The 19,203-nt window shown below is 25.7% G+C and overlaps 1 protein-coding gene across 4 annotated transcripts; it reads right to left on the bottom strand.

Moving 5' to 3' along the window:
- Nucleotides 1-164: 164 nt before the first annotated feature.
- LOC100160373 (protein PFC0760c) lies at nt 165-19,103 on the bottom strand. 4 transcript variants are annotated; one of them, XM_029487821.1, is made up of 35 exons: nt 18,501-19,096; nt 17,378-17,482; nt 16,664-16,768; nt 16,470-16,556; nt 15,726-15,794; nt 14,290-14,424; nt 14,159-14,227; nt 14,032-14,097; nt 13,654-13,788; nt 11,503-11,625; nt 9,554-9,673; nt 9,240-9,407; nt 8,570-8,743; nt 8,289-8,507; nt 7,789-8,154; nt 7,632-7,730; nt 7,475-7,573; nt 6,532-6,630; nt 6,367-6,462; nt 6,208-6,306; nt 6,040-6,138; nt 5,867-5,956; nt 5,685-5,783; nt 5,509-5,607; nt 5,327-5,425; nt 5,163-5,249; nt 4,981-5,079; nt 4,809-4,904; nt 3,940-4,074; nt 3,749-3,865; nt 3,549-3,677; nt 1,926-2,045; nt 1,546-1,686; nt 335-457; nt 165-265 (listed from the first exon to the last, which is right to left on the bottom strand). In XM_029487821.1, the coding sequence occupies exons 1-35, from the start codon at nt 18,514-18,516 to the stop codon at nt 237-239; spliced, it is 4,011 nt and encodes a 1,336-aa protein (XP_029343681.1). In that variant the 5' UTR covers nt 18,517-19,096; the 3' UTR covers nt 165-236. The 4 variants fall into 4 exon arrangements, 3 of the variants coding, with proteins under 3 accessions (XP_029343681.1, XP_029343682.1, XP_029343683.1); XM_029487822.1 differs by lacking the exons at nt 6,367-6,462; nt 6,532-6,630 and having other exon boundaries at nt 18,501-19,095; XR_003839101.1 differs by lacking the exons at nt 165-265; nt 335-457; nt 1,546-1,686 and adding an exon at nt 3,070-3,162 and having other exon boundaries at nt 18,501-19,103.
- Between the last annotated feature and the right edge of the window lie 100 nt (nt 19,104-19,203).

Raw genomic sequence — 19,203 nt, forward strand, 5'->3', positions numbered from 1 at the left:
GGTGTTGTGTGGGGGAACCAGTTTTCGTTGGTGCGCGGCGCGGTCTTTCGCTGAACAGAGTATAGTAATTTAATAATTCTAGTTTTTTTTTTTTCTAATAATGGACTCTTCAAAATTAACAAAATTTAAATTTGTCTTACTGACATAAAAATATTTTGATTAAAAACCATACCTTTTTTATTTTTGATAAGATTTATTTCGGAAGATTGTTTCTTTTTTGGATTTATTAACTTTTTTCAACAAAAATCAATTTCTGTTGTAAAATCTAGGATAGTTAAAACATTAACAAATTAGTAGTTCTTACAATGTGTTAAGATAATAAATTATTAACTACTTTTAATGCTTGGAGCTGAAGATAAACAGTTTATTGTTCTTTCATCTTTTGAGCTGTCAGCTAATTTAAGAATGCATGTTGAATTTTCATTAATATTGATATCATAATTTGGTTCGTTATCTTCTAAAATTATACAATTATTTAAATCAAACAAAAATAAATACAAAAAGATTTAATCTTTCATTTTTTCCATCAAAAATTGAAAATTCTCATGCCTATATTATAATATAGTAAAAATATTTTGAAAATGTCTTCAATTACATCTGATGTTACAATTGACAATTAGTGAAAATTTTAAGTATCTACAGTTATAGGATTTTAAGTTACAAAAAAAAAACAAATTAATTTTGTCAAAATCCCTGATTTACATTATTCTTTTCCTAATTATTTTGAAAAATACTATACTTTGTCCCATGAGAGATTGTATAACCAAAATTGGTTTATCTGTGCGTCCGCACGTGACCCCTTCCATAAGGTTTCGACAGCAGGTTGACGTAGGGGTTAGGAATGGGTCTGGAATGGGACAGAGTATAGTATTTTCCAAAGTAATTAGGAAAAGAATAATTTAATACGTTCACTGCGGATCATATTTTTGTATACTTTGGATGACGCTGAATGAATTTGAGTTTTAAAAAAAATTTGCTAAAAATTGAAAAATTAAAATATTAGTGTACATTCTGCACTTAATTATGAAACAATGCTTATAGAAGACGCTGATAAAAAACAAAAGTTTAATCGTAACGCTGATAAAATTATAGTCTATTAAATAACAAGGTACATGACGCCAATTGGTGTCATTCAGCATATTATGTGAACTATGTATAATGACACCATTTGGCATCATCCGCAGTGAACGTGTTAAGGTTTTTATAAAATCAATTTTGGTTTTTTGGTGTAACTTTAAAATCTGTAACTGTAGACTGTAACAATTTTCAATGTTGACCTATCAAGAGTACTAATTAGATCGAATTTGCCACCAGAAACTACCAACAAAGATTACTTCTACTAAAAATGTACACATTAAAAAAAAACACATATCATTCTAAATTCAATACATATATTGCACCCCTTGTTTCTAAAATATATTTGATTAATAATTTATTATGCAAAAATGCGATTTTCAAAACTTTAGATTTGAAATACATACCTATTTAATTTATTGTAAAATATAAAACATAATAGGAGAAAATAAGTTATATTTAACAACTTACCAATCAGTAATCTATTATCATCATCATCATCATCATCATCAGAGCTATTGTTATTTAATGAGAAAGCAATATCTTCAACAGGTAGGTCAAATAAATTATTAGCAGGCTCATTGTTTTCAGATATTTGTGGCAACATTGGACCTAAATGAAAATAATAAATGTTTAAAAAATACGAAATATATTTATGTAAAATTACTTATTAAACATTAACAGTATAATGAAATTAAATATAATTAAATGATCAAAGGGAAATGGAAATTGTTTAAAGTTGTATTCTTCTTATTATGATAAATAACAATAGTTAAATTTTTTGAAGGTAAAATATATACATGAAATAAACAAATTATTTTATGAAATAAATTAAACTAAATATCACTTACAAATTTGATATGCTTTTGAGCTAATGGTATCACTTGAATCAAAAAGGTTTTTGTATTGAGGTGGTTCAATTAATAATGTTGATATATTTATTTTTTTTTCATTTTCAATTATTGCAAGAGCTAATAAATAATAAAATAATAAATAGATTTAATTATCAGGTATTCCTTATAACTAGCATAATGTGATTATGAATAAATGAGCGCTAAGAGGGCATATATTTTAAGATTAAACATATAATACAAATTCAATGTTTATTTATTCAATTAAAATCTTATATAAGGGGGGGGGGCATTTGCTCCGGGCGGCCAATTTTTGACACATTTAGGGGGGTGGTCAGGTGCCCGTGTATATTATATAAATAATATTTATTTTTTTTTTTGGTAAGAATTTGTTTGATAATTGGACTTTTTGCATTGCATGACTATACGTCCATTTGGCGTCATTTACACATTTTGTCAATCAATGATACCTATTAATTTTTGTAATTTTTTTTATGGATTATAATTGTATGTTGTTATACATTTTGAAAATAATTAAAATAATATATCATCGTGATCTGTGTTCTTAAAATAATTTTCATAAATAAAGAACTACAACTAAACAATTAAAAAACGGATAAATTTTTTTTTTTTGGTGGGAGGGGGGCCGGGCGTCTAAATACTGTTGACCCAGGGCACAAAAAGTGTAAATACAGCCCTGCTTATATAACAGTAAATAATAAATAAATAAAAAATGTTTATAATTCTAAATCATATTCTATTAAACTTTATACAAAAATATATAAATATTAAAATGGAGAAAGTTATTTAATGCTTTAAAAAACACAAACATCTTAGAATTGCCTTTCAGCAGAATTATTAACAACACTTGCTACTAAGTAATTTGAATATCAAGATAAATGAAAACAATCAATATTAAATGTTTGTATCCCGTTTTAATATTTATATAAAGTTCAATAGAATATAACTTAGAATTATGTACATTTTTTATTTGTTTATTTTATACTGTTATATAAGATTTTAATTGAATAAATAAACATTGAATTTGTATTATATGTTTAATTTTAAAATATGCATACAAATATGTGCCCCCTTGGTTCTCATTTATTCATAATGAGAATTTTTTTAGGAAGGTTCAACTCACCAAGAGTCAACTGCTATATATTTTATGTCTTAGCATAATACAACTAAGTAGTGTAGAGCAGCGGTTCTCAACCTTTTTATATCCGTACACCACCTATACAGTTTGAACATTTTCATGTACCACTTGACCAAATAATGTGTTTTATACTTATCAAAAATGTTATTTTACATGTACATAGAATTTAATTTTATTAGGAACTACAAAATGATGACAATAATATAAGCATTTAATGCATGAAAAGAAAATTAAATATGTAAAATTATTATTTATATTATTAATAAAAATATCAAATATACCAAATAATTTCTATTGTGAATTTCTAATGATCCATTCCATTTTTTTTTTTTTTATTATTAAGGGAGATGTTTTTAGTGTACCACCTACAAGCTTTCCGAGTACCATTAGTGGTATGCGTATCACAGGTTGAGAAACGCTGGCGTAGAGGACTAATATTTATTTATTTAATTAGTAATAAAAACCTGGTTTATGATCATCTTTTAAAATGTGTGTTTCTTTTGTTTGAGTAAACTCATGGTTGGTATTTATTTTGGATGATGACAAATTATTTTCTGATTCATTATCATTCCATTTTTCTACTATTTCCAACTCTGAAAAATAAAATAAAATAAAATTGAATAATAAAATTCATAAAGTAGGTACTCGGAATATTATAAATTACCTTCTTCAGAATCATCGTTTTTATTTATTATTACAGTGCTATCACTTAAATGACAAATTTCAAATGGTTTTATTTCAAGTCCTGGGCTTTTTTCAGATTTAAAATTATACTTTAAAGCTAATTAAAAAAAATAAATATTGAATACATAACATATATAAACAAAAAATTACAATTTTATTAGTTTAACTGACTAGTAGTATCGTAGTTAAAATCATCTTCAACTTTGATTTTACTTTTAGTATCAATTTCGGCATTTACTACATGAGAATTACAAACAATGTCACCATCAAAATCATTTTTTTCAATAGAATTAATTGTTGGATAATCTGGAAAAATAATAATAGTTTCAGATAATTACAATTGTTTATTTATAATAAAAATGTTGGATATAAAAGTATAATTCCAGCAATAAAAAAACATGCTAAAATATAATAATTTTTTTAACTAAAGAATTCCATAAATGGAAACTGGGGAATAAGTAACCATTCTGCTTAACAGTAGGAGAGTCGAGTATACTTTGTCATTAAGTAAATCACTTTAACAGTATAATATTTATGTTAAATTAATTGTATTCAACGATAGAACATTGTAAACTCAAAAAAATGTTGAGCGAAGACTATCTAGCCTTTATAATAGCCTACTGAATATATTTTATGATATATTTATATTGCTATTATATTTATTTATTTTACTATTTACATTGATTGATTGTAAATACTATAGATTTTTCACTGCCAGGTTTTTTGGTGGCATGAAATATTTATAATTAATATTATCAGTGCTATTAGCATACGGTAAGTTGAATTAATATTTGTCAAAAACATTGCATTAATTATTATAAATCTATACTTATATATATTCCTAACTCTTCAGTCAATACTAACTTATTGTAGTATGGTGTATTAATATATACATAAAAGTTTCATATTTGACGTATTATATTATGATGCAAAAAATGTATCAACTAAAAACTAAATGTAGGTAGTTATGTTTAATGATTTATTAGTGGATACTAAATAATAAATAATATATACATTGTTATTCTAAAAAGACGACTTACTTATTTCATTTTTAGGTTGATTATTAAAGTTGATAATACTTTGATCGAAATGTTCCAGATTAACCGATATACTATTTGACGTAGAAACATTGTCAACTAAAAAGAAAAGGTTATATTCAATTATTTTTTTATGAAAAATATAAACATAGTTACTTTATAAAGGATAACTTACATATTTCATTTTTATTGAAGTTGACACAATTTTCCTCACAAGGTTCAAGATTGATTGGTTTATTTTCTGTTAAATTATTTGACATAGAGGCACTATCAGCTAAAAAATAAATACAATTATATACAATGATAATTTAATGCAAAAATTAATTAAACATAGCTATTTAAAAAAAATTAACTTACGTATTTTGTTTTTACTAATATGGACATAACTTTGATCACAAGGTTCAAGGTTAATTGATTTATTATTTGATGTAGATACATAGTCAACTAAAAGTAAATAGTTACACGCAATTATATTTTTATGCAAAAATATAAATATAGTTACTTTGATATGGATAACTTACTTATTACGCTTTTATTAAAGTTGAAAACATTTTCCTCGTGAGATTCAGAATTAATTGATTTATTTTTTGTTGTACTATTTACCATAGAGGCATTAACAGCTAAAAAATAAAAACAATTATGTTCAGTAATTATTATATGCAGAAATAAATTAAACATAGCTATTTTGAAAAGATCAACTTACTTATTTTGTTTTTATTAAAATGTATATAATTTTGATTACAAGATTTAGGACTAATTGGTTTATTTTTTGTAATACTCTTTGACGTTGAAGCATTGTTAACTAAAAAAGAACAACATATACAATAATTTTCTAGAGGAAAAATATATACATAGCTATTTAAAAAAAGTGTAACTTACTTATTATCAAATTATCATAGTTGGCATCACTTTCTTCATAAGGTTTAAGATTATTTGGTTCATTACTTTTTTTATTATTTGACGTAGAAGCATTATCAACTAAAAAATACATACTGTTAGAAACAATGATATCTTATGTAAAAATATATAAAGGTAATGCCATTTAGAAAAGAATAACTTACATAATATATAGTTTTTATTAGAATTTACATGACGTTGATCACAAGGTTCAACATTAACTAGTTTACTATTTGACGTAGAAACATTATCAACTAAAAAATAAATATTATAAGCAATAATTTTTTTTTTTTTAGAAATATGACCACAGTAAGTTACTTTTAAAAGAATAACTTACTAATTTTGTTTTTATTTAAGTTAACAGAGCTTCTATCACAAGGTTTAATGTTGATTGGGTCTTGGGTCGTTTTAGTATTTGACATGAGAAAATTATCACCTGAAAAATACAGTTAAATATAATAATTATTTTTTTGAGTGAACAATTATTTTTAAAGGAATAACTTACTTATTTTGTTTTTATTAAAATTAACATAACTTCCAACACACGGTTTAAAGTGGACTGGTTTTTGTGTTGTTGTAGTGTTTGAAATGGAAACATTGTCAACTGAAAAATAAATACAGTTCAATATAATTATTTTTTTGAGTGAAAATTTAGATTTCTTACTTATTTTGTTTTTATTAAAATTAATATAACTTCCATCGCAAGGTTTAATGTTGACTGTTTTTTTTTTTTTTGGAATATTTATTTTAGAATCATCAACTAAAAAATATAAATTGTTATATAATTATTATATTAGATACAATGATTTTTTTTAAAGGGATAACTTACTTATTTTGTTTTTACTAAAATTAACATAACTTTGATCACAAGGTTTGAAGTTAAGTGGTTTTTGTGTTGTTGTAGTGTTTGATATGGGGACATTATCAACTGAAAAGTTAGATCCAGAATAAGAAATTTAGTACAAAAAAGGAGAGTAAGTGGATATCACTCTGCTGTACAGTAGACTACAAGTGAGTCACAGTATAATGGATGGTATTAAATTTGAATTCAATGATATAATATCATTGTATAAGAAAAACTATTTTGAGTGGAGACAGTATATCAGTCTAGGTATAAGATATATTATATACTAATATATGGTATAAAAAAAAATTGACCTATAATAAATTCCAAATTAATCATATCACAATATTCATTAGGTACTTATAACGCGTTATACATCAACAACAAACCGTGATACTATCATAGATATACAATAGTATACTTTAGAAGTTTCATGTACCCACGAATAATATTATACAATAATATTTAACAATCGTTATATAGGTATACATTTTACCGAATCCATAATTTAATTTCTCCCAAATTCGCAACAAAAATATTAGAGACATTTTTTATATTAAATTTAGATGAATTAAGTTCTGAAATATGAATAGTAAAATTCTGTATTTTTAATAGTTTTAATTTAAATCTTACTTATTTGGAACCAATAAGACCACTAAATTCACAAGACCAAATTAAATATGTCTTAATCTAAAAATATACTTTTATATAAGATTATAAAAATCAACATGCACAGTAACAAGTTTTGTCTTCCACTGTAAGGCAAAGCAAATCTGTTAGTCTAAACAAGTTTACTATCTGAATGCCTGCTATGCAGTAAATCTATGCTCTCCCCTTTCTCTATGCACAAGCCAGTCACCAATTATGTTTATTAACCTGATTCCTGAATACAGTATATATTTTAGTTATTTTAAAAAGAATTACTTACTTATTTTGTTTTTATTAAAATTGTCATATTTTTCATCACAAGGTTTAAGATTAATTGGTTCATTTTGTGATGTATTATTTGATGTTGAATCATTATTGTCTAAAACATTTAGATAGTTACTAACAATAAATATATCTTAAATAGCGGTTTAGCTTACTTTTAAATTTATGCATTATGTCTAATGGTTTAATATTAGAAGCTTGAATATTAAATTTGATATCTTTTTTATTTGTGTGCGGTTCTGGCAATTTATGAGCTGAAAACAACAATATTACAGTAAATTATATTCAAATTGTTAGTATTAAGAGTATTACCACTTGTATTATAATCACTGTATTCAGTAAGGTAGTCTACGTCTACATAGACATCTTTAAGCATACTTAAAACGCTTGGTGCAATGTGATCATTCTCTTTTGATTCAATGCATTTTTCATATTTTTTATTAATTAAAATTGAATTAAAGATTGGTTTATGCTCTCTTGGTTGAATGATATTTTTGTGATCTTTGGTAATAAGCATATTTAAAATATTGGCTTCTAAATGTTTTTTACGCAATATTTTTTGACGAACTTTTTTAGCATTATTATTAAATGCAAAATGCTTGATTTTAGAAGTAAATATCTTATTATCATCGTTGTTGAAACTAGTAAAATTTTTACAATAGCATTGAGAATAAAGATCTGGAACAAAAAAATTTAACAACCTAAAAAGAAATTTATTGAGAACATTGGAGTAGTAATACAAATTTGTGTAGTATCTGTTCATTATCGATTTAAAAATGGATTAATAGTTAAAATATTACTATAAGTCTTACTGTTATATTTTTTTGAATAACTATCATAAGAAGAACTTAAATTGTCATTTTTGAGTGAACAATTAGAATTTCCTTTATTAATAAAAGATTCGGGTTTTTTCATTATTTTTATCTCATCTTTAATTACTGTATGAAAATACTGATCAGGTTCAATCTGATCTGGGGAAAGATGGCAAGTGCTATTATTTTCAGACTTGGGACGATTTTCTATAGATTGATCTAAAAATAAAAATATAGTTCTAATTTAGTTTTTTCTTTAAATGCATTAAATAATTACTAACCTGAGTTACTATTATCAAATTCAAAAGTCTGTAAGCTACTTAGATCTATCATGTTCTCTGAAATTGTAGTTGAAATGTTAGAATCCGAATCGATATCTTTGATATTAGCATAACTTTCAACAATGTTCTCTTTCGGTACATCAAAAATACTCATTAAGCTATTTTCAACAGTATCTAAATAATAAATATTAGTTATGACATATTATAATATACTTTATACTACAACCATCAGACATCGTACCAGTTTATGTTGACTTTGTTTTATATATGCTTAAACAAAAAAATCTACATGCTGTATCCTTACTTACTACAGTTTAATTATAATTAATATATAAATTATTTAATTTGTAGTGGAGAATATTATGAACTTGCTAAAGAAGAGATTTTTTTTTCAAATTAGTTATAAATACTTGAATAATAGATTTTATCAAATTCATATAACTCGTTTTAAAATAAACAGTACAGTTCCTATACAAATTTGATCATATACTAATAATAAATAAACTGTAATAAAATCTGGTTTATAGATTTGTTTTGTTACGTGTGTGTAACACAGAGCCAACACAAGCAAGCAGTACAACATTCTCTTAAAAAATAATATATATAACATAATATAATTTAGGTTTAAATTGAACATAATAGTTTTTTATGGATAAAAGCCAAATCTTACTTGTGGTTTGTGGCGATGGTGACAGTGATGGTGTAAATTTGTGTGATTCATCAATAACGTCCATGTCTTCATTTAATAATAAATTAGATGAAATTGATGATTTGAAGTTTGTATCACATATTATATTAGTGATATTAGTATCAATAGTGCACATATTAATTTGGTTCACTGAAAAATAAAATGTTGTGCAATATATTATGATTTACATAAAATCAATTAAATTAAACTGTAAAAGTTAATCCATATAGTTATTTATATAGGATGATTAATTATACAACAAATCAATAAATAATATTAAAAAGTAAAATAATTACCATCAAAATCTGAAGACAGTATTTTGGATACCACTTCATTGTCTTTATATTGCTCTATATCAGAATCATTGGATTTATTAATATTATTATCATAAAATAGTTCTCGAGTTCCGATTTCGCCTGAAATAAATTATTTATACTTAATACTAATAACATTTTTTTATTTTGTTTTCAAGGCAAGGGGATTATTCCTAAAATTAGTGATATCAATCAGGACTAGATATCATGTTCTAGATTGATAGTCGGTAACTTTTTTTAATTTACATTTAATTTTATGACTAGTCAAAATAAAAACAAATGTTTAATATTTGATTTGTATTTTTTTTTTTTATTATTGCAAAAATGTGTGATTACTGATTAGTATTTCAAACATAATAAGTAAGACTATGATATATATGCATTGGCATATTTTGTCTTTTGCAATTTCTGATTAGTGAATTTGTATATAATATCCACAAATCAGGTCACGTTGAAGCAAATAGTGGTTTTATAACTTGAATAAAATGCATATTATTGTATATTTCAATAAGAAACACATAAAATACATATATATGGTATATTTTAGTATTGGAGGTTTAGCAATAGAATATTATCTATCCAAAAAAAGCAAAGTATTTAATGTACTACCTATGTACAGCAATAGTGATTTAATTTCTTTCTTATCTTAATTATCATACCTTGTACTACAACAGTAGATTAAATGAAATATTTAAGATTATTTTAGAACTACACTACCTACAGTAAAATAAGTATGTGTTTTGACATATTCGTCATTGTGTACTGTGAGAGCATTGTGTGCTTTTAGAGAATACAATTTATTTATCATTCAAATTGCCAAAAATACAAAGTATCAGTGTAAAATATTGACATCATATAAATAAATTTTCCGTACTGTTTTTAAGACTGATGGAAAAACACTAGTTTTGGTTTACTTTTGTTTAGTGTTTGTGATAAAGCAGTTGTTGTATAAGTGTAATATTTTAAATATTTTTATAATTGCTCATAATAAGTAAATGATATAATGCACATAATAATAATAAAAAACAAAGAGAAAAAAAAATACACAATGAGGGCTATAGATAGGGAAATATTCTACAGCCTGCATCAATCTCTGTTCTTTAATATTTTATTCTCAAACTTTATAATATGTCTAAAAAATACAAGATAAAAATCATTTTTTTACAATTTTTTAATGCAACTATTTGAAATAAAATACAAAATCAGAGATCGATTCGGGCTGTAGGAAGTCTCCTTTTTTCAGATAACAAAATAGTCATTAAAATCCGACAATTCTACAAAGCTTGAGAGTTATTCCTGTAAAGTTATTTTTTTTCGATATAATACACCCTATCAACCCTCCTAAATAGGTATCGGGTAGTAAATTAGTGGAAGTCTTATAATTTAGGTGGCAACTAAAATAATATAACATTTAATTTTCAAAATTTATAGATTTGTGGAAAATTTGAAAAACTGGAACCGGGACCTTTAATGTAAGAATAGAGGGTTTTGGAAGGTGTTGGAGTTTTGAGTGAAACCTATTGGCTAGTTGGTAAGGTCAAGTTAAATAATATACAGTACCAGTAGTTTGTTTGTAACTAAATCGCATCCAGTCAATTTCTTTGCTTTTAGTTTTATTTATTTAGTATATTATTGAAAATTGTAACAAATCAATCAGTAATTACCTTTCATTTTTTTTTTAAATTTATCTATTTAGGTTGACTCACAAAAATAAAAATAAATTAAAATTAAATGTTACTATTAAAGAAAATAAAATTTTTAAGTTTTAATTTAGAAAAAAGTAGGAACAAAGATTAAATCATCTTTTGAAGTATACGTATAGTCCCAAAGTTTTAGATTTGACTGGACAATAAAACTTAAAATATTTTGATTGTAAAATTTGCACAAATTAAAAATCAAAATATAATATTATATAAACAAAATTAACTTACTACTTTGTGATTCTGTTTTTATTATTTCAACTTCGTTTTTTAGTTGTCTTATAAATGATTCAGTAACAATAATAGTGTCTTCATCTTCAGTATTTGTTTGCACACATTCACTTGTTGTAGGATCTATAAACACAAATATAATGGGGTTGGCTATACAATTATGCTTCATTTTTAATAAATATTGAGGCTTGACGGAGGGAATGCTTAAGTTTCTTGATATATAAAATATATGTCACTATAAATTATTGTTAATTAGTTGTATAGATAAGTACCTTTCTTTTCATTGAAAGAAATGAATAGTTGGTTAGTACAGTAGAATCTCAGTAATTTGTAAGATATCAGAACAGAGAACTGTTGGATTAATATTAATGGAGGTTCACATAAAAAAGCTTTTTACTCATTGCAAAACTGAAATTGATTTTATAAAGAACATATTATGGTATACTAATTTATAATTGTGTTAAATTCATTTTTTGATGGCGGGTCTAAAAAAATTATTTAACTTCAAGTTTCTCAACCAAAGGTTAAGTACTATTATTTCGCTTACTTTGTTGCGACATTTAAATTTAACATGGAATAACTAGTGATGGGCACTATCGAATAGTATTGAATAGTTTGAATAAACCAGGGACTGGAACCGTACCGAAATCGACCGGTTTTGAACCGAAACCTTTTGAAAATCTTGGAACCGAAACCGGACCGGAACCCTTAAATACATTTTTCTAGGAACCGAAACCTATATTTTGATGTAGAGGTTTTTACGGTTTTTTTGGTTTTTTTCGGTTCCAAAATCCAATAGATATTTTATCTATGGTGTAAGTAGGTAATAACTTATTATTAGTAATAATAAATAATTATAGAATTGTAGACCTATAAAAGTTTATCAATGCTAAGAAATAAGAATATTATTATGTGTACAAGTACAACAGAATTGTCATAAAAGAAATACCAAAAATCCAAATTTTAATTTCCACGTAATCGATATCAATATTATTATTGAATCGCAATTCGCAATAGCTGATGTAGAATTTTTGAAAATAATAGCAATTTGGACGTTTATAAGTGATTCAGAATTCTGAGTAAGTTGTCATATAAATTATAAATTATAAATTATAATTGTTACCTTGCTAATATGCCTGCATTGATAATATTAAATACCTAAACCTAATGCGGGTATCGTTAACTCTTTTCTTTATACTATGCTCTGTAAGACAATTCTACTTCACTGTTCTTCCGTCTTCATTAGCGCAGTATATATTGTTTAAATTTATATTTTTATATATAAGTTAAAAATTATTATATCAAACAGAAACATGGGTCACCCAGGTGTGTTAAAAATTCATTCTTATTTTTTGTTTAAGAATAATGATTTATTTATTTTAATTTATTATTTTATAATAATTCATTTTTTATAAATATTACCTAAATTCTGAAATAGTTACACTTAATTACAAATACTTGTCACTAAAAAGAGGTTATTAATATTATGTTCATTTTTTTATATAGTACTTAATTGATAAAAAAAAAGTCAAAAAATAAGGGTTAAAACCGGTATTAACTGAAACTCGACATTTTTAAAAACCGAAACCGAAATTTTTGGTTTTTGAGAACCGAAACCTAAACCCGGACCGATAAAATCATAAAGGTTCCAGTCCCTGGAATAAACTATCGAATAACTATTTGAATGTTTATAACATAACCGATTAGTAGTTTTTAATAAAAACTATCGAATAGTTCGGTGGACTATTCGAATAGCACTATCAATTAGTTAGTTGGACTATTCGAATAGCACTATCGAATAGTTCGGTGGACTAATTTAGTGATGGGCATTATCGAATAGTATACACTATCTAATAGTATTTGATAGTTTGAATAATCATAAAAACTATTCGATAGTTCCATCACTAGTAATAACTAATCAATACACAAAACATACGCACAACATGTCAACTAAATAAAAATAAAACATCTAATTGGTTCATTTGGATTTAACCAGTTAGCATTGATATATGGTTATTATAAAAAAATAATAAAAATAAAATATACCGGATTACTGGGCATAACAGATGATAATATGGCCAGATTACCGATAATAATTATAATTTATATTCAACTATTAATACAATATTGAAAAAATGAACACATAAATACCTGTACATTTCAATGATTTCCTGGTTTTACTGTTATTTTGTGATATGCTATTAGACGGATTAGAGTCATGGACCATTTTAATGTGATTATATAAACTCGATGGTTGTTGATTAATTTTCTCAGATGTATTTAATGCTAAAATTTGAAAATTATAAAACAATAAAAATATATTTCCAAAACTATTCTCTATTCAGGACGTATTTGGCAGTTAGGGTATACCTATATGACTGCTATATAGTGAAGTCATGCCCTGCGCACTAGCCATTTACCAAATATGTTTCTTAACATGAATAGAGAATATGTAATAATTTATGTATAGTAAAATGTTAGAGATAAAAATACATTATTAATGAATCAAATAAAACGGTGCAAACTTACATTGTATATTAGACTTATTGTTAATAAGATATGATTTTTTGTTTAAATAAGTTTTCATTCCAACATCTAAAACATAACACATATTAAATAAAAACATGAAAAATGTTAAGCTTATGTTATTTTTTACTTTTGTCAAATGTAGGACATAATATATCGTCTGGATAAGAAATACAAGTCGATATTTCTTCCACTTCGTCTAAGATAAAATAAAAACAAATTAACACAAAAATAAATAAAATAAAATAATTAGTTACATACTTTTTATACTATCCTTTATTTGAAAAGAATCAATTTCTGGGTCAGAGTCTGATTCAAATAATGAAGGTGGGCCTTTTTTATAATTGGTATCTAGTTGTTTTCCACAATATGGAGAAGAAATATCATTTGTAAAAACTGAAATACACATAAATAACAAATATTTATAAAAATTAAATTAAATTATTTGTTTATATATTTCTAATAAGTAATAACAATATAAATTTAATATAAAATATCCACACAGACAAACCGTCACTGCTCAGAATTATTTTTCATATAAAATGATATTATATCATTGAATTCATATTTAATACTATCCATTATACAGTGACCCACTTGTACCTACTGTACATCCACTTGCCCACCTTTTAGTTATTATTCAATTAATGTTGATCGTAGAAACTTTAAACATACCACCATTACCAATTTTAAACTTTATTCAGGATAAGAGCTGTACCAGGCGGCGACCGGTTTTCATCCGGCAGCGTATAGATGCTTCTCCCACTAAGTCATTCACCAGGTTTGCACAATCCATGCCTATGCGATCGAGACGGCCGCCCGATACCACACTTGTCCTGAATAGAGTATAGGCATTTAAAATTGTTAAACTATTGGTAAACAAGATTAGGCTTGGTCAAATAGCCTGAAAATGTCATACGACAATTTTACTTTTTATTTTATGGGTAAATTTTATAGTATTAACGATAAAACCCTCAAAATTAAATACTAATGATGATATTTGTTATGATCAATATTTTAACATTTAAATTTTTAAATTTCTGATGTTATTTTTTGAGATATCAATATTTTTAATATGCTATCAAAGTTACACAACGTAGTGGACAACTTTGATACCTATATTTCTTAAGGTGATATCAAAGTAAATTAAAAATAAATTAAATCATCATGGTGCTCTGGTGATTAACAATATAAGTATATCAAAGTTACCCTGCAAAATCAAAGTTATCCCATACTACGGTACCAGACTTGTCAACATTTAAAAAGACACTATTAACACACAGCCAACTATCGATAGATTTTAGATCTTCCTCAATATTTTTTAATACTTAGCTCCAAGTAATACTAAACCCAATCAGGATAGTGTTGTCTGTGGAGGAATATATTAAACGACTTATTAGATTGAGTGATTTAATTTAATTTAATTGAATATTAAATGAAATCTTATATAACATTGTACCATACATATGACGACTGATTTAAAAATTAATGTGTTGTTTAACTTGAGCACAATCTGTCAATGCCAAGTACCACTCTTCTTAAGAATATAATTTAAATTTTAAACATGGAATGGTCTCATATATCTGATAATTATAAAAGTTTACATTAATTTGATATTATTTTTTAAAGTATATGCACATAAATATTTTAAAGATAGAATGTACATATATGAAAAAATTAAAAATATTTATACATACCAAAACCAAGTTGCAACTTATTTGTAATTTTTGTATTAATTTTGTTTGAAGGTTTTCTTTTCTTATTAGCTAAAAATAATGAATAAATATAAATTAATTTCTTTTTTTATATTTGATACTTTTCTAATAAATAAATAAAATAGTTAAATTTGAATTCTAACGGGGCTTATTATTAATAATATATATACAGTGGCGAGGCGTGAGCCTTTAGGTAAGGGAGATATTGAAAAAAAATCAAGCATAATGACACTATTATTGATTTTCATATATTTTAGACAATATAACACAAGAAATAAACAAACTGTAAATTAAAAACCAGCCACAATAACGAGTGTGTGGTGGTCGATGATTAGATGGCGACAACTACTAAAAAATTAAATAAAAATATGAACAACAAGACGTATCTCATAACACAACAATAACTCCCACTCACTTTCCAATTACTAACGCATATCATGTCAGAGTAGAGAAGTCTCATTTTTATTTTTATAGTGAATTCATACTGAATTTGGATGTTTACTGGAATGACTAACAACGTCGGTTACTACCAGCTAATGTGTGGGGCCTGCTCTAGTCTATGCTAAGAACATTATAATTGTACAACAAAAAAAGAAAAGATTTTGACAAATGTTGAAATAGATAAATATTTTATTACATTTAATATTAGTCTGTATTCTAAGTGGGTGGATTATATTCTCCTATGATGATTTGCCCCTGTATATGCATAAATAAATATTTTAATACCTTTTCCTGATTTAATTCTTATATTGTCATTTCTGGAACATTTATCTTCTATGACACTTGTTTCTACTAATTCACTGTTGTCTATACCTATTAGAAACAAATATTTGTGAAAAGTCAAAAGATAATTTAGAATAGATATCAAAAAATATATATACTATTTATATTAGTTCAATATATAATTATAATTAACTTACTTGTTAGTTGTTGTTTTAGTTTATTTCTTGTCATAATATTTGGTGCTGTCAAGACTGCATTATTTATATCTACTTGAGAGTGTTTAATGGATTTTTTTCTTTTATCTAAAAAATATTTAAATAGGTATCATTAGCAATCACAAACTATTCATGAAGACAAGATAATATACAAAAATATATTAAATTAAAATGGTTGTATTTATTATAGTGGAAGTAGGTAATATTATTTAGTAACCTATATGATCATATTATAATAAAAATGAAAAGGTTACCTAGTTGGTAAGTGCGTCAATCAAGAATGACTGGACCGATTTTTCTCTTTTTTTTAAAATTGTTTGTAATATTTCAAATTAAGTTTTTACGGAAAGAAAAATCAGGAAAACTGAAGTATTTTTTATATAAATGATTGTCACAAAGTTACATGCTATAATGTACTTAATTGATAGAATATAATAATTTTAACTTATAATTTGTATATATATATATATATATTTGGTCACTATATTTTTAATCCACGTTGGTTTATCCAAAGATAATATACTTATATACACAAAAACTACTGGACCGTTTACAGTAAAAAGTTATTATAAATGTTTAATAGGTACCTATATTAAATGTATAAGTTCATCACATAATAAATAAATGCATAATTGTTTTTTTTTCATTTAAAATAAAATATAATAGGTATATCATAAATACCTAATAATTACTTACAGTAAAATTCATCAGTTACATCATTCTCTGATGTTCTTAAAAACGACCTTTTCCCATTTTTATTTTTAATGCCTGATGTTATCTTACGAATTGTTGACTGTTTGCCTTTAAATGGTAAAATAAAAATAAAACCAGTAAAATATATATACATCTAATGAGAGTTCACTGAACAATACATTTTACAATGTTTGTCTTAAACACACAAAACATAAAACTGCAATGTTTTCATGTAATGGCATTATCATAGGCGTGCGCAGACCTCTGAGTCAGGTATGGCTAAATTCAATCTGATCACCCATCCCTAGTCACGGTCACACAAGAAAAAAATTATAGACATTTTCACTACAAACTTTTAAGTGACCCTTTTGTTGGTTACTGGAAAATGTAAACAATCAGTTTTCATTATTTCACACATACAAAATTCATAAATATTGATTTAAAGTTTAAACAAATATAATCTAATAAAAAATTTATTCAAAAACGTTTAAAATATTATATATAATATACCTATACCTAAAAATTGTCAATTAACATTAATAGGTATTTATTTATTATTATTAATTATTCATGGTAAATCGACTTTAGGGCTATTAGTTTATGAGATATAAATATTAAAATTTAAATGAGCGGAGAAGTGGACATATATATCGCGGGGTAACCCCATACCACACAACTCTGCTCATCTAAACTTTAAATACTTATAACGCATAGACTACTCGCACTAAATTCAATTTTTATGTACTGAAATACTTAGAAAAATATTCTACTTTGGAATATGAAATTAAAACTTTGTTGTCAAAAAAAAAAATAAAAAAAAATTTTTTTATTAACAAAGTTGTTTCGTAAATGTCTCGAAACTATGTAAAAAAAATATTTTCAAAAACAATTACACTTTTTGAAATAATGAGTGTTTAGTTTTAAATAAATTGCCCTGTAGTCTCTAGGGTAAACACAAACGTTTAAAAGCTAAAAGGGCTATACCTACTTTTAGTCATGTCTTCACAAAGTACCAACCCCCCACGTATAAGAAAATCTCAGGTAGGGCTAAAGCCCAATCAGCCCTACCCTTGCGCACGCCAATAGGTATTATTATGATACAGATAGTATACTATTATATACTTACTATGACTCGGGCTCATGGTCTAAGTTTGAATTTCAAATCACCGGCGTTTAAAAATAAAGATTCTGAAATGAAAACAAAACGCCTGGTTTGGTTTCACGTGGTTATTGCATCACAGCCGAGTAGTACCTATTACACCGACAAGGACGAGCCAGGCGAAAAGCATGCGTTTAAATCGGAAATCCACATGTTCAGCCAAATCAAGGATAAACGTAGGTAAACGTTTAACCGATTGCCGTCTTATAATAATTATTAACGAACAAGCGGGGCGCAAATAGACGTAACGAGGTGCATGTTACGGATATAATTTGAAAAACGTTTTTATAAACAATAATAATATTATCGTAAATATTAGAAATTACTAATTAGAATAATATTCGTCGCGAATAATGTTGAAATTCAAAACGACAAAGACGAAAAGCCGACGTTCACTATAATCAGTATTCACTCACTTTAAAGCCGCTATCACACCGGCCGCGGATGTGTGCGCCGTGCGGACCACGATAGAGATGGAAGTTGTGATAAAAGAGAACAAAACAACAAAAATAAATGACAAGGGAACCATGAGGCTCGAATGAAAGAGAGAAGAGGCGAGGTCACGATGGAGTGAGTGCGAGAGAGATGAACGCGCGTACCGCGCGGCATAAAAGTGTCAGAAAGGGTTTGCCAACTTAACTAACTGGCGGCATGAAATATCAATTTCCGA

This window comes from Acyrthosiphon pisum, chromosome A1, assembly GCF_005508785.2.
Source record: "Acyrthosiphon pisum isolate AL4f chromosome A1, pea_aphid_22Mar2018_4r6ur, whole genome shotgun sequence".
Lineage (NCBI taxonomy): Eukaryota > Metazoa > Arthropoda > Insecta > Hemiptera > Aphididae > Acyrthosiphon > Acyrthosiphon pisum.